Consider the following 12895-nt stretch of genomic DNA (forward strand, 5'->3'; position numbering starts at 1 on the left):
AGGAAGGAAGTGATGCAGATGCCTGAAGCGCATAGTATGCAGCTTTTTTGTTGTTCTGTCAGTAATGTCGGTATGTCCAGGAAGATTTGGTTGCTCAACTTTAACTCATTACTTTGCTACGTGCATACCAACCCGATGTTACTACGGTTAGAATTTACCCATACTTCTTCGTAAGTTATGTCTACCAGCAAAGATCTATGTTTATCGAGTATCGACAGGATAATCTTTAGGAAGTATTTTCAATTTTTTGGAGAATACCATCGAGACTATGAGTCACACACTAGCATCTAACTCGGAGGACCTTATTTAAATTAAAGCCTACTACGCTTACATGGATGGATTATTGCCCAAGTCCTAAAGATAAGTGAATAAAATTCGGATTACCGACTTAATAGAATTGTAGTAAGTCTACCCGGAGAAGCAATATTAATATCACTATAACCTGGGGTATAGAAACTATAGTCAGGTTCTCTTCGTATACCCCGCATTGCATAAAAACTAAGTATACTAAGAATGAGAATATATCCGAGACTATTTATTCTTTTAGGTGATACAGTAAGACTACCCCTGGTGCGATAAGCCGACCCCACACGATCAGCAACCACAAAACTATTTGTGGCTTAAAGCTTACTTCTTTAACCACATAATACTGGGGTAAGCTTATGAAGGAGGAATTTTCTTTTTTGCTAAGCCTTGCAACGTCTAAGTAAACCTGTGACGGAGGTAGCTTATGATTATTCGCTGTCACGTCGCCGAAGGATTCCAAAAAGAAGATTTACTCAGGGATGTTTTAAGCGTGATAGGCTAATCGCCTAATGTATACGCGCTACGGGATTATCAACGAACATTCAACCGGAAGGCAGTCTAGTACATGTTGTAGATTTCGAAAGGACCATTGGTGCACATGTTTCTACCTTGCAACTTAGACATATATACCAAGTTAGGTGTAGCGCTCTACATAGCCTCTCTGCCACACGCTTCATGCATCCTTCTCACGTTAATATCTAATTCACTTTACCAATTTTGTCCTCAGTTTTCTATCATGATGGCAGCCTAGTATACTTTTAGGTCTTAAAGTGTCTGTATCTAGGATTGTTCCTCCGGCTGCTGCGAGGAGATCGGAGTTAGTTACCCTAAGAGGAAGGACAATTTTGAGCATTCTCCCAAGACAGTCTTTCGAAAAGCCAACAGCTGTACTACGATGCTAGTTGAGCCATGTTCCAACCAACGATTATGACATACTAGCTGATGTGAGAGTTTCTATCTCACTGTTGCCTAGGACAAATGATGCAATGGCGTTGAATGAATCTATGAAGGCTCTTGTATAAGTAGAAGTGCTTTCGTCTGTCAGTTTCTCATCATCCACATCCAACTCATCCTCCAGCTTTACGATCCTCAATACTCTTCTCATCAAACCAACGCATACATCTGCAACCGTACCCGCCAACATGAAGTTCAACATTGTTTCTGTAATCGCCTTCCTTGGTATCGCTACAGGTGTTCAAGCTGCTTGCCGCGACGGTGACGACTTCTGCGGTGTACGTTGTTCTTGCTAGACTGCCTCGTTTCAAACTTGTCAGAGGATATCCAGCTTACACTTCCCGCTTTGATAGGATTGCAACGGCACCTCTTGCAAGGTCGCTGGGCTCAACTACGACTGCAAGGCTGGCACATCGGTGAGCACAATCCACGATTTTATACGCTTGTAAAGTGAAAAGTCTACTGACATCTGATGCAGTGTGTTGGTAACGGCGGCGGTGATGGCGCTTACTGCGGCACCACCACTGGGTACCTTCAAGGCCCCTACAACTGCCCTGTCAAGACTTGAGTGTACTCAGACAGAGCGATGATGTATACATGGGTTTTCTTTTCTGTAGATGCGAGAACACAATCATTTGCATCCGAAGATCTTCGCGAGGAGGTTATGCTAGCTAGCTGATGTCACTCCTTCGAATACAATGCATTGTTCCGACCTTGATTTCGCATGCTTTATCAGATGTCGTTCCTCTCACCACCTTGTAAAACAATTTATTTCCAACATGCTGTCCATCGACCCTCGCATCATCTGGCAATGACCTAACTTCATCGCCTAACCGACTGCCCTAAACTCCAAATTACGAGTATCACTCTCCCACATACTGTCCAAGATATTTTCAAGGCCTTTTGGGTAGACGCACTCCAGTATAGTGTTCTCTAGCATGTTCCAGAAGTAACACCTGCCCCCGGCTGCCGTGAAAAGGTATACATCACCGCCGGCGATACGGCTCTTGACCATTTGCGGCTTCAGGTCGGTAAGACCGAGCTCTCTAGCAGCCATAGTGCCATCTCCGTCCTGGCCCCAGATTTCCTCAACGCTCATTTCATCCTCGTCCACCGTCCAACCATTAGGTGCGATGACGACTTTCAAGGGCTGAGCGGTGGTTAAAGTGCGTCAGTATCCTGAGATAATTAAAGGCTTACCATGGCAGTACTTCAGCAGTTAAGGGCCTGATATAGTGTTGAGAGTAGCTTCTGGTTGTGTTATCGGGTGTATATGCGAGTTTATGGGGTGAATAGGTGTGTCGTGAGATGCACTCATAGCTGAGGCGGGGTAGTGCCACAGCTGGTTAGTTCTCACATCATGTGCCTCGGCTCCCCTCATGCCGATAAATATGATGTCACCCGCAAAGTAGGTATGTACCTGGATGTTACTCGTAAATCACAATCGATCCTTTGTCCGTGTGTTTACCTTTCTCGTCCTAAGAATTGTGCTATAATATTGGGAGTCGCATTGTGACACCGCTTGGTACCATTTTCCTAAGGACGAAGAAGCTGACTTTTTAAATAGCTTCCTTTTGACAGTCAAGATGGAGGTTTGTTCTTACCTATAATTTAAGGAATTATCGCTTAAAGTGTCTCTACTAATGCAGAAGTTTATTTCGTACCAGTTTGTATAGTGGTTTCTGTATACTGGTTGTCTGGTATTTCCCACTGACGGAAGGCTGAAGCCAAAAGGCCTCGCTTAAGGCGATAAGGCAGTACGTCTCGTGGCCGATGAAGGAACTTGATAATAGAGTAGACTTAGTAGATGTAGTCTCCGTTTACAGCCTACTCTCTTAAAGAGAGAGCCTTTTCCCGTTTTTAGTCTCTCTATTCTACCGCTAACTCTTTTCCCGGTTGACATAATTTATTCTACTATACTTAAATTATTATCTTCTTCTTTTACTTTTCCGTTTTAGTAATCTCCTATCGGCTCTCCTCGCGTCTAGAGCCCCCCTCTACTACGGAAGTATTCTAAGATAAAGTATATCTTATAAAAGGAATACGGTAGTAGTAGTACCGGATTACCCTATTATCGTATAGTCTATTTCTAGTCGTAGTAGTCAGTAGTTATATCTTATAGTAGTAATAATAGATATAACTATTAAATAAAATCTAATAACGTTACTATTAGTCTAAGTATAAAGTTATTAATATAGATTACTTACTAATTAGCTAGATAGAAGAAGCCGCCTACCGGAGCGAGAATATGTTAATAGTTATCTTTATTTCTTCTCGTAGGGTATATACTATCTTCTATATAGCTCGATGGAATACGAGTAGCCTCTACTAAAGAGTATAAAAGCCTATTAAATACTTTAAGATTTATAAAAAATTCGATACCCTTTTTTGATCTATAATAAAGATGTATTTGATACTAATAACCATCGTAGTATAAACCTAAAGATACTCCGAACTAGCAAATTCGCAGCTAGAGTAAAAGCAAAACATCTCTTTCAGTTAGAGATACAGCCTTTAACTTTCGTATGTAGCATCCATGCAACCACCAAACCGACAGCAGCACATCAAGACGACGCAAAAAGCAGAAACCCCACTTAACCGCTCCCGACACCTCATTGCAAGGTCCAACAAACTGCACCGCCTTTCCTATGCACTACTCCCCGCAGCTATTATTGTTGATACTAACACCCGAAAGGGATGCATGACGCCATCCCTAGCTTGCAGAACCCTTGACCCTTGGGCCTTGGCCCCCAACCTCCCCGCACCGCCGCAGCGGTACCTACGTATTTATGTACCCACCATTGAGTATTGGCCAACACAGACCAGCGACGCGACGTGCAACCTTATATACCCCGCCATTCTCGCCCCCGCCCCCGCACCCGCACCCGCGTCCACGGCCCCGGAGCCGCCAGCAGCAGATCCACGTTCCACGTTCCACGTTTTTTCCCCACACATGCCCTACGCTGCACTGCACTGCAGCACACCTCACACCTCACACCGCAGCCGCAGCCGCAGCCGCACCACCCTAACGCACGCCATCACATACGTGGTACACGTTCGCATCGGCGTCAGGATTGGGATTAGGGTGCTGGCTTGTATAGTAGGTCCCCCCCGGGGGGGGGGGGGGGGTAGCGGGGGGGGGGCTGGGTACCCGTCTGTCCTGAGGTTGGAGCCGTATATATTGGCGTGTCAAATATAGTTTTTTTGTTTTTTTTATAAAAAAATAAATACAAAAAAAACATATGGGGGGGGGGGGGGGGGGGGGGGGGGGGGGCAGTACGTTTATATACCGGACAGGGTGTTTTCGATATTTTATTTTGCTTTATATTATTTTTCTTAGGCTTAAGAATTTTACATAGGCTCGGTTAGTAGTAGGCTCGGCGTATATTTAAAGGGAGTTAGAGAGAGTGTATATATCTATAAGGTAAAGTAGATTAGATAGAATTTAACATTACTTCTTCTAACTTTACTATAGCCCCCTCTCCACTCCTCACCACCTTATCCCAACCCCAACAATACCTACCAACACAAACACAAACACACAAAACCGTGCACAACGCAGCAAGCAAGCCCAACCTCGATTACACATTCAAACACTCAGTCAGTACCTAGGTATACTATAGTGCATTACATGCACACACATACGCCACACACCCAACCACACCGAAACCAAGCTCAGCAAATGCTGCTCTCTCTCAAGCCTCACCCCAGCACTTCCCTCAGTCACGCACGCGCTCAAACGGATATAATAAACCTCGCCACAGCACAGAGACGGCAGACGCAGACGCAGACGACGACGACATACGCCCTCGCCATCAGTCCGTCCGTCGTCTATCAGACCGTCCATCATCCGTCTCCGGAATCAATTCCAAGCAACAAGCAACAAGCAAAAAGTTCGCCCACCCACCGATCCCTCCCCCGCCCATCCATCCATCCATCCATCCATGCCATACCATAACCCCAATGCAAAAAGCCCCAAACCCAAACCCAGGTCTTTTTTTCGAGAGGAAAAATGTCTCGTGGTAACCACACCGCTCCATGAGCCGAAGCCAAAGCCAAAGCCAGGCCAAAAAAAAAAAAAAAAAAAAAAAAAAAGCAATAACGCCCTGCTCTGCCCTGCACCGTAGTACGCAGCCGATGCCGCCCCGGTAGATACGCCGTTGAAAAAAAGACCAAACAATCAGAAAAGCCGCCCTTCCAAACCAGTCCTTTAAACCAGCTCTTTCGCCAGCTTCATACGCTCGTGCACTCTCGCCACGATCTTTCTTTCTTCCTTCCCTTCTCACCGACTTATCCGTGCCCGCGACCGCCGCCGCTCATTGCGCGCCACCAATATCTCTCTCCCGCCCGCCTCGTGCACCTGTCCGCTGCCCGGCACCGCCCCGCTAATCACCCACTCGGCGTAGCCCGGCGGCCCTGCGTCCAGCTCCGACGGCACGTGGTTGTACCCGTTGCTCGACGTGGCGTGGGGCGGGACGCCGGCCGCGGCCGCCGCCGACGAGCAGAAGCGCGCTGCTGCGCCGCCCCCCGCAGCGCTGGACTCGCCGCCGCCGACGCGGAAGTGCCCGTTTGCGTCGAGGTAGCGCCGCGCGTCCTCGACGCTGACCAGCTCGCCGTTCTCTACCATCACCACCTCCTCCCACCGCGCGTTGCGGCCGCGCGTCACGGGGCTGTCGTCGATTGTCGACGGCGAGCCGGGCCACGAGGCCATCGCAGAGTAGATGCCCTTGTCGTCGAGCTGCGGCGGCGGCGACGCCGGGTCGGGCGTTTCCGGGCGCCGCAGGTCGTCCACCGACGCCGCGGCTAGCTCGTACAGCGTCGTTTGCTGGTGCTGCTGGGACGGCGGCGTCGTCGGGTTCGTCGGCGAGTGCAGTTCCGCCACCTCGGCTTGCGCGGGCGGCACGTGGTAGTGGTGCGAGTCGGGCGGGCTGGACGCCGCGCTGTATTCGGCCTTTGCGGCGGCGGCCGTGTCGATTTCGCGGAGCCGTCGCTGCCGTTTGCGTCGTCGCCGGTAGAGGAAGGCCAGGATCCCGAGGAGTATCGACGATATGATGAAGCCGCCCGCCAGGCTGACTCCGATTATGCCCCCTGTGGTGAGGCCGTACGGTTTCTTGTTGGCCAAAGATGACTGTGCAGAGACAGGGGGGGTCAATGTCGGAACGGACTTATACAATATACAACGAATAGATTGGGAGACATACGCTATCGGGGGCGAAGGGGGGCAGTGTGGCATTGGTCGCGGTTTGATTCAAGAACCACAGCTGCCCTGAGCCTCCGCCGTTGGTCATCTGGCCCTGGTAAGTGGTGGGGAGCACGTCGAGGAAATAGTCGCTGCCGGACCACTCGTTTGACATTTCCAGACCCTGGCGGGTCACGTTGACCTTCCAGTATTGCCCCGAGTGCTCCCCCCACGCCGACAGGTGCGGGATGTACTTGTCGTTGCCAAAGACGTCGAGGCAGTACGACAGGCCCGAAAAGGCGGCGCACACGTTGTACTCGCCCGCATAGTCGGACTGGCGGAACTGGAACTCGAGGACGGTGGGGGTGCCGTTGAACGAGGAGGGCGGGGCGGCGCGCAGCGGGAAGTAGGCCAGGGACGGGTCGATGGCCAGCGGGTAGTGGGTGAGGGCGTTGACGAGGGTGAAGGTGGCTTGGCCCGAGATGTCCAGCGTGCTAGAGATGTTCAATAGCATTCTGCAGAGGTGTTGAGGACCGCGGCATGGCCTGTACGGGACGAAGGAGCCTTGAGCGGAGGGCTTGGGGACATGACAAGAATAGATGTAGTTTCCCCGGAAGGGGAACAGGCCCGGTTTTGGTTTAACAGTCAGTGGCTTGGATCGTCGCCGTCAAGTTAGCGGGCTTTTGGGGCACGAATCATGCGAGATTCGTAGCGCGCACCACCGTCCATGGCTGTGTGGGGGAACGGACGACATGAGGGCGACAATGGGCGAGCGTGGGCGAGCGTGGGCGACGGTTTGGGGCGGCGGCAGGCAAATCGCTGGACTGATCGAGGCCGGTCTTCATGCAGGCGTGCTGTCGGTGCGTGGTAGTAAGAGATGAGGGCGGCTCGAGCTGCGCAGGCGGAAAGTCTCGAGTTGCGCACGTAACCGACACCAAGCCCCTTTGGGCAGATGGCCAGGCATTGCGGAAATTATATATTATTGCCAACATGCTCGCCCTACTTTGAATCCCTGACCTGAACTCACCACCATTATATACAGTCGTACTCCTACTCTACCTCCTACTCCCCTCCATGCCCTCCGTCGGACAAGTCGCCGCCGCAGCGTCATGGTGCCACGAAGTCTGCGACGCGTCATGAACAAAAGAGAGAAAAAACTATAGCGTCGGCGAACCCGATCTACCCGTACCCAGGCAGCACGTGAGTCAGTCGGGCACACTCAGCGTCACCTCGTACAGCCCTCTCTTCTCGACCCGTAAGTTATAACCTCGCCTACCGCCAAGCTCATCGCTCTCGTATTCTCGCCGTTGCGCGGTAGGGAGGAGCCGTCGTCCATGGGCCAAACGGTCACCGGGTAGCCGGACGCGTATATGCACGGCATTCTGCGCTCCATGCGCAAACTTGTTCGTATGCTTGCTTTTCGTTGGCTCTCGAGACACGTTGCTTGGGAATAGGGAGGGATGTCGTAGAGAGGAAGCTAGGTTGGCCTCGCTAAGCCGGGCCGTGTTTTCCGGTACCTAGGTTCGCATTCGCATTCGCGCGCATTGCACGGCAGGTAGGAGTAAGTACGGAGTGCTCTAGAGCACCACAGCAGCCAAACTAGGCCGGACAACACAAGACGCGCGAAAAGGTAAAAGGATTCATCCTCCCGCAGCGGACATTGCATTGCCGCGATCCCAATCACCACCACCATCATCAAAGCATACTTTACACAGCACCGCCACACACACAGCCTCCAAGTTTCACATCCCACCTCTCACCTCCCTATACCACGCCTTGTACCGCATACGCCCGTACCTGCGTACTGCGTATTGCGTACTGCGTAATGCGTACATCCATCCACACAAACCAACCAGCCTAATCGCGCGGTTTCCCGCCGCTGAAACTCCAATTTGCTCCACCACCATCACCACTAGGTACATACCTAGTCCGTAGTCCGTAGCCGTGAAATCCCTACCTTACGTCGGAAATCTCGCACATCTCGCGCCGAGCCAGCTTGGTGAAAGCTACTCTACCTCGAGCACATACACCTAGGTATCACGCACAACCCCCCTCCCCATCACACAACCCACACACAGCCCCTTCCCTCCTCCCAGCAGCCGCAGCAGCCCAACGCGATGCGGCGCACCAGCCCCAACATCCCAAATCCCATGTCTCACCCTGCGACACCCCATCAAACCCCAATCCAAGACACACAATCTATCGTACAATACTATCGGGCGTCCCGGCCGAGTCGACAGCTCAAACATACCTACCGTACCTAGCATTTCTTCGGCGCGGGGCCTGGTGGTCTAGATCCCCTCCCCTCGTCCCCTCGTCCCCTCGTCCCCTCGTCCCCTCGCTATCGCACTCGCAAACAAGAGAAAAGGGAGGGCCTTGCTCTTGGTCTTGCGTGTTGCGTGTTGCGTTTTGCGTGTTGCGTTTTGCGTTTGTAGAGCGAGAGAGCGAGAGAGCGAGCGAGCGAGAGAGAGAGAGAGAGGCAGTGTGGACGTTGCTATTTCAGCAGCACAGCGCGCATCCGTCCATGCGTGCATGCGTGCAGAATATCGCTTCAGACATTACACACACACACACACACACACATATATATATATATATATATAGGAACCGCACAGCCCTCCCGCCCTCGCAAGCAAGCGCGCAAGCGCGCCACAGCGGCGTCGACGGTGGCTGAGACAAGCTTGCTACCTACGCTGCCGAGCTGCTGCGTACATTATTTCGCTGAGGAGGAGCAGGAGCAGCGGGTTCAGTAAGTACCTAGGAGCTGCAAGTACCTAGGAGTAGGTAGAGTAGTGGCGCAGTCGCAGCCACATCGCATCGCATCTGCATCGCATCTGCAGTATCGCATCGCATCGCGCAAGTCCGTCGTCCCCCCACTTCCATTCTTCAGATCTTCTCGCTGGCCACTGCGTTGCGCTGAAGCACCAACAGGCAGCACGTAGCAGGCAATACAATACATTGGCAGCAAGCAGAGCGCAGTGCCTGCCTACCAGCCCAAGAGCCCTCCTGCGACGAGATCGACCGCCTCCTGCCACGCGCTGCCACGCACCCACGTACCCACGCACCACTAATGCAAATAGGTAGGTATCGCGCAATATCACTCCTCCTGATCCCCCGCCACCGCCAGCAGCTCCTTGTACTCCTTCGCGCTCACCGGCACCGGCGGCGCGCTCGACGCCTTCTCTTCCCGCTCCTCCAGCAGCAGCGCCTCGTCCTCCTCCTCTTTCTCCTCCGCCGTCGCGGCGCGTCTGCCCTTGTCCTTGCCGCCCTTCTTCTTGCCCGTCACAGTCGCAGTCGCAGTCGCAGCCACGGCCGCGCGATCCACCCACCCCTCCCCCCTCAGCATGCCCAAGCTCTTCCTCAGCGCGCCCCCGCTCACCGCCTTCGGATCCACCTCGTACACGGCGTTCAGCAGCGCCAAGCTCGCGACAAACAGCCACACGTCGCCGCCGCGCACGCCGCGCCACCACCCGCGCTTGATGCCGACCTTCCAGAAACTGGCCAGCGACAGGCGCAGCGAGTAGAGGAACGTGCCGCGCCCGTCCTTGCGCTCCAGCACCGCCCACAGCCCGCCCAGCGCCCCGCTGACGAAGAACCGTTGCGTCGGCAGCAGGCTGTGCGGCAGGTAGTGCTGGAAGAGGCAGATGCTGCTCCAGCTGGTGCCGATGGCGCCCGTCACGAACAGCGCCATGCGCAGGATGCGCGCTGCGAGCGAGTTGAGCGTCGTAAAGGGCGCGGCGGCGAAGGCTTTGTAACGCGGGAGGGAGAGGACGCCGAAGATGACGGTGAAGAAGCGTGCGACGGGCGGGAATGCGCGGATAAAGTACGTGATGTAGGTGCGGGCGCAGGAAGGGTCGTTAGGGTGGAGCAGCGCGCACGAGAGGCGCGTGATGGCGGGGTGCGCGGGGGATGTGATGGGCGAGATGGGGAGGAGGCGCGCGGGAAGCGTTTGCTTGTTAGGGAACATGATCGGGGAGACGTAGGGGCTGCGGAGGGTTAGCAGAGGTGGGGTTTCCCGGCAGAGGAAGACTTACGGCCAGCGGAGACGGGCAATCTCAGCCAGGCTGTCTACATATGTCGGCGTGTCTGGCCATGGGATTCTCCCGGCGTAGCGGGCGGGCCTAGGATGCACGTATTCGGGTGAGTTTTTCATGATGAACTGGCCGTACGACGCGGGGAAGCAGTCGCGGTCGAAGACAAAAGCGTGCAGCAGTTGGCCCGCGGCTAGAGGATACAACAGCCACGACCCGAACCACCACGGCCGGTCCTTGAACCAGCCTCTGTCCTCCAGCCCATTGTACGCAAACTCCAGCGACTTTGTGAAGATGTAGATGGCAATGGTGACGCGAAGCTGGTCCGCCGGACACAGTCCGAGGAAGAAGCCAGAGAGACTGGCACCAATGGCGGGCGTGAGGTTGGACGTCAATGCTTTGGTGACGCCGGGGTTGCGTGCCCGGAAGGGCTTGGCCTCGTCCGTGTGCAGGGTCTCGCGGAGACGGATAAAGAAACGGTGTAGGACCCTGTGGAAGAACAGGATGAACGACAGCGAGCACGACAAGCGAACGTTGGGCGATTTCCAGACGGGCGTCTTGGACTTTGCTCTGGGAACGGACTTGATCAGCCATGGCTGTAGCAACGACACACGCACGTCGGCCTACTCACACCTGCTGCCGGGCCTTGTGCATCAGACGCGTCGAGACAAGCTCCCACAGCTTCAACCCACCGTATGTCGCGAGCCCGAGGCGTAGAGATGCGCGGACGGCGGCGGCATTGTAATCGTCTTTGGATTTGACGATGGCTTCATAACGGCGCGGCGGCGGAGCTCGTTGACGCGCTGCGGGCGGGGCGTGCGCGATCAGATGGTCGTGCAGGAGCTTGTACTCGCGGGTGCTGAGAGTGTAGCGGAGGGCATTGCGTAGGACAGGGTCGTCCTTGCTGCTCGACGAGGCGGAACTCATGGCGGTGGCAATGGATGAGGCATGGCCGGCTTCGTCGAAGGTGGTTGACTACCTATTGACATGGAACCTCGGTAGAGTAGCCAGCTGCGGGGGCCAAGGGTTGGGGCGAGGCTTGCAGCTTGTGATTGACAACTTGGGCTTTCTCGACGAGGCGACCCGGATCCCCCTCCAATCGAAGCGTCAAGAGATTGGATGCCTCGGGCTGCGGCGAAGAAGACGCGACGCCCGACGGGGCTCACGTGACCGTTTCACCTGCAGCAAGAGATGATGGATCATGGCTGTACGTCGCTAAGAATAGGCAAGAATACTGCGGCGGTGAAAGGGCGCAGCAGGCATCAAGTGGCAATGGCTACTGCTGCCTACGGGTTCCTGCGGTTCCTGCGTGGCTCAGCCTTGCGCCCGGCCATCACAACTCATCGCTTTTGGGGGCCAAGCGTGGGGTCCAATGGGTCCAACGGGCTCAACTGGTGTACAGCCTCGCAAGGAAGGGACGAAGGTGCCACGCTGATAAGAATGCCTGCCTGCCTTGCTTCAATCTCACTCATCATCATCATCCACCACTTCTTCCCTCCATAGCCCTTCGTACCTACTCGCCTTCATCTTCCTTCACATTCGGCCCCCCATCCCTGTCGAAACCTTCTCTTCTCTTAGTGCCATGATGGAGAAACAGCAGTCTGGCGGTACGTTGCTTCCCTTTTTCATTTCACCTTTTCTTTTTCTTCTCTCCGCTTCCCTCAGCCGTCCCTCGGTACTTTTCACGTTTTATCCCTTCGCTCCAAATGGCCCAATCCCTGTCTTCACCCGTGGCGGAGAAGCCGCTGCACCTCGAGGCGCCCTCGCCCTCTTCTCCAAGGCCCTCTTCCCTAGACCAACGCTACTACGCAACGCCCACTTCTGTGTCTGCCGTCACCTCCTCAGACACTGACAAAGTCGCAGTCCAGTACCCCTACGACCCCTCCCAGGTCCATGCGCCGCCCACCTACGACGGCACGGGCTCGCCAAACCACCACGAGCAGCCGCAGTACCCGTACCAGGGACAGGCGCCGCTGGCCATCGAGCCCGACCGGGCCGCGACCCACACGGGCCACCAGCAGTACAAGAACTCGACGCCGCTCGCGGGCCTGCTGCGCACTCCTGCGCCGGTCGACTGCCCGTCCTGCGGAACCAGGGCTCTGACGAGCACGAACTTTGTATCTGGCGGCACCACGCAGTAAGTCGACGAGCTGGATCCTTTGGCGCAACCGTCACTAACGACATGTCTAGCGCTTGGGCCGCCGGTCTCTGCCTCTTCACTCTTCTGTGCTGCATTCCCTACTGCATCAACGGCACCAAGAACGTCGAGCACAGGTGCGGCAAGTGCGGCGTCCTGCTTGCGACCTGGCACCGCAGCGGCAGCACCGAGGTCCACCTCCACACCTAGGTGTGCGACAAGCCACCACTCTTTGGTTGTTTTCAGTTTTTTTTTTTTTTTTTTTTTTTTTTTTTTTTTTTTTTTTTT

The 12895-nt window shown here is 54.3% G+C and overlaps 6 protein-coding genes across 6 annotated transcripts; 3 read left to right on the top strand and 3 right to left on the bottom strand.

Moving 5' to 3' along the window:
- The first annotated feature begins 1365 nt into the window (after positions 1 to 1365).
- Positions 1366 to 1959, top strand: K452DRAFT_131091 (uncharacterized protein). The gene is made up of 3 exons (XM_033535287.1): positions 1366 to 1538; positions 1614 to 1676; positions 1739 to 1959. Exons 1-3 carry the CDS (start codon positions 1449 to 1451, stop codon positions 1826 to 1828), a joined length of 243 nt encoding a protein of 80 aa, XP_033400555.1. The 5' UTR covers positions 1366 to 1448; the 3' UTR covers positions 1829 to 1959.
- A 130-nt stretch (positions 1960 to 2089) lies between these two features.
- K452DRAFT_305812 (uncharacterized protein) lies at positions 2090 to 2463 on the bottom strand (the record flags this gene model as incomplete). Its single annotated transcript, XM_033542927.1, has 2 exons — positions 2090 to 2410; positions 2461 to 2463. 2 exons carry the CDS (start codon positions 2461 to 2463, stop codon positions 2090 to 2092), a joined length of 324 nt encoding a protein of 107 aa, XP_033400556.1.
- A 2348-nt stretch (positions 2464 to 4811) lies between these two features.
- Positions 4812 to 5355, top strand: K452DRAFT_284236 (uncharacterized protein). The gene has a single exon (XM_033539913.1). The coding sequence runs from the start codon at positions 4892 to 4894 to the stop codon at positions 5216 to 5218; it is 327 nt and encodes a 108-aa protein (XP_033400557.1). The 5' UTR covers positions 4812 to 4891; the 3' UTR covers positions 5219 to 5355.
- Positions 5329 to 6954, bottom strand: K452DRAFT_284237 (uncharacterized protein; the record flags this gene model as incomplete). The annotated part of the gene is made up of 2 exons (XM_033539914.1): positions 5329 to 6388; positions 6462 to 6954. Coding segments are annotated over 2 exons (1339 nt in total), but the record flags the coding sequence as incomplete, so codon positions are not given.
- Positions 6955 to 9097: 2143 nt separating this feature from the next.
- On the bottom strand, positions 9098 to 11559 carry K452DRAFT_356220 (uncharacterized protein). Its single transcript, XM_033546030.1, has 3 exons — positions 11102 to 11559; positions 10474 to 11040; positions 9098 to 10425 (listed from the first exon to the last, which is right to left on the bottom strand). The coding sequence occupies exons 1-3, from the start codon at positions 11395 to 11397 to the stop codon at positions 9537 to 9539; spliced, it is 1752 nt and encodes a 583-aa protein (XP_033400559.1). The 5' UTR covers positions 11398 to 11559; the 3' UTR covers positions 9098 to 9536.
- Positions 11560 to 12491: 932 nt separating this feature from the next.
- Positions 12492 to 12811, top strand: K452DRAFT_193226 (uncharacterized protein; the record flags this gene model as incomplete). The annotated part of the gene is made up of 2 exons (XM_033535878.1): positions 12492 to 12607; positions 12661 to 12811. Coding segments are annotated over 2 exons (267 nt in total), but the record flags the coding sequence as incomplete, so codon positions are not given.
- Between the last annotated feature and the right edge of the window lie 84 nt (positions 12812 to 12895).

This window comes from Aplosporella prunicola (genome assembly GCF_010093885.1).
Source record: "Aplosporella prunicola CBS 121167 unplaced genomic scaffold K452scaffold_5, whole genome shotgun sequence".
NCBI lineage: Eukaryota > Fungi > Ascomycota > Dothideomycetes > Botryosphaeriales > Aplosporellaceae > Aplosporella > Aplosporella prunicola.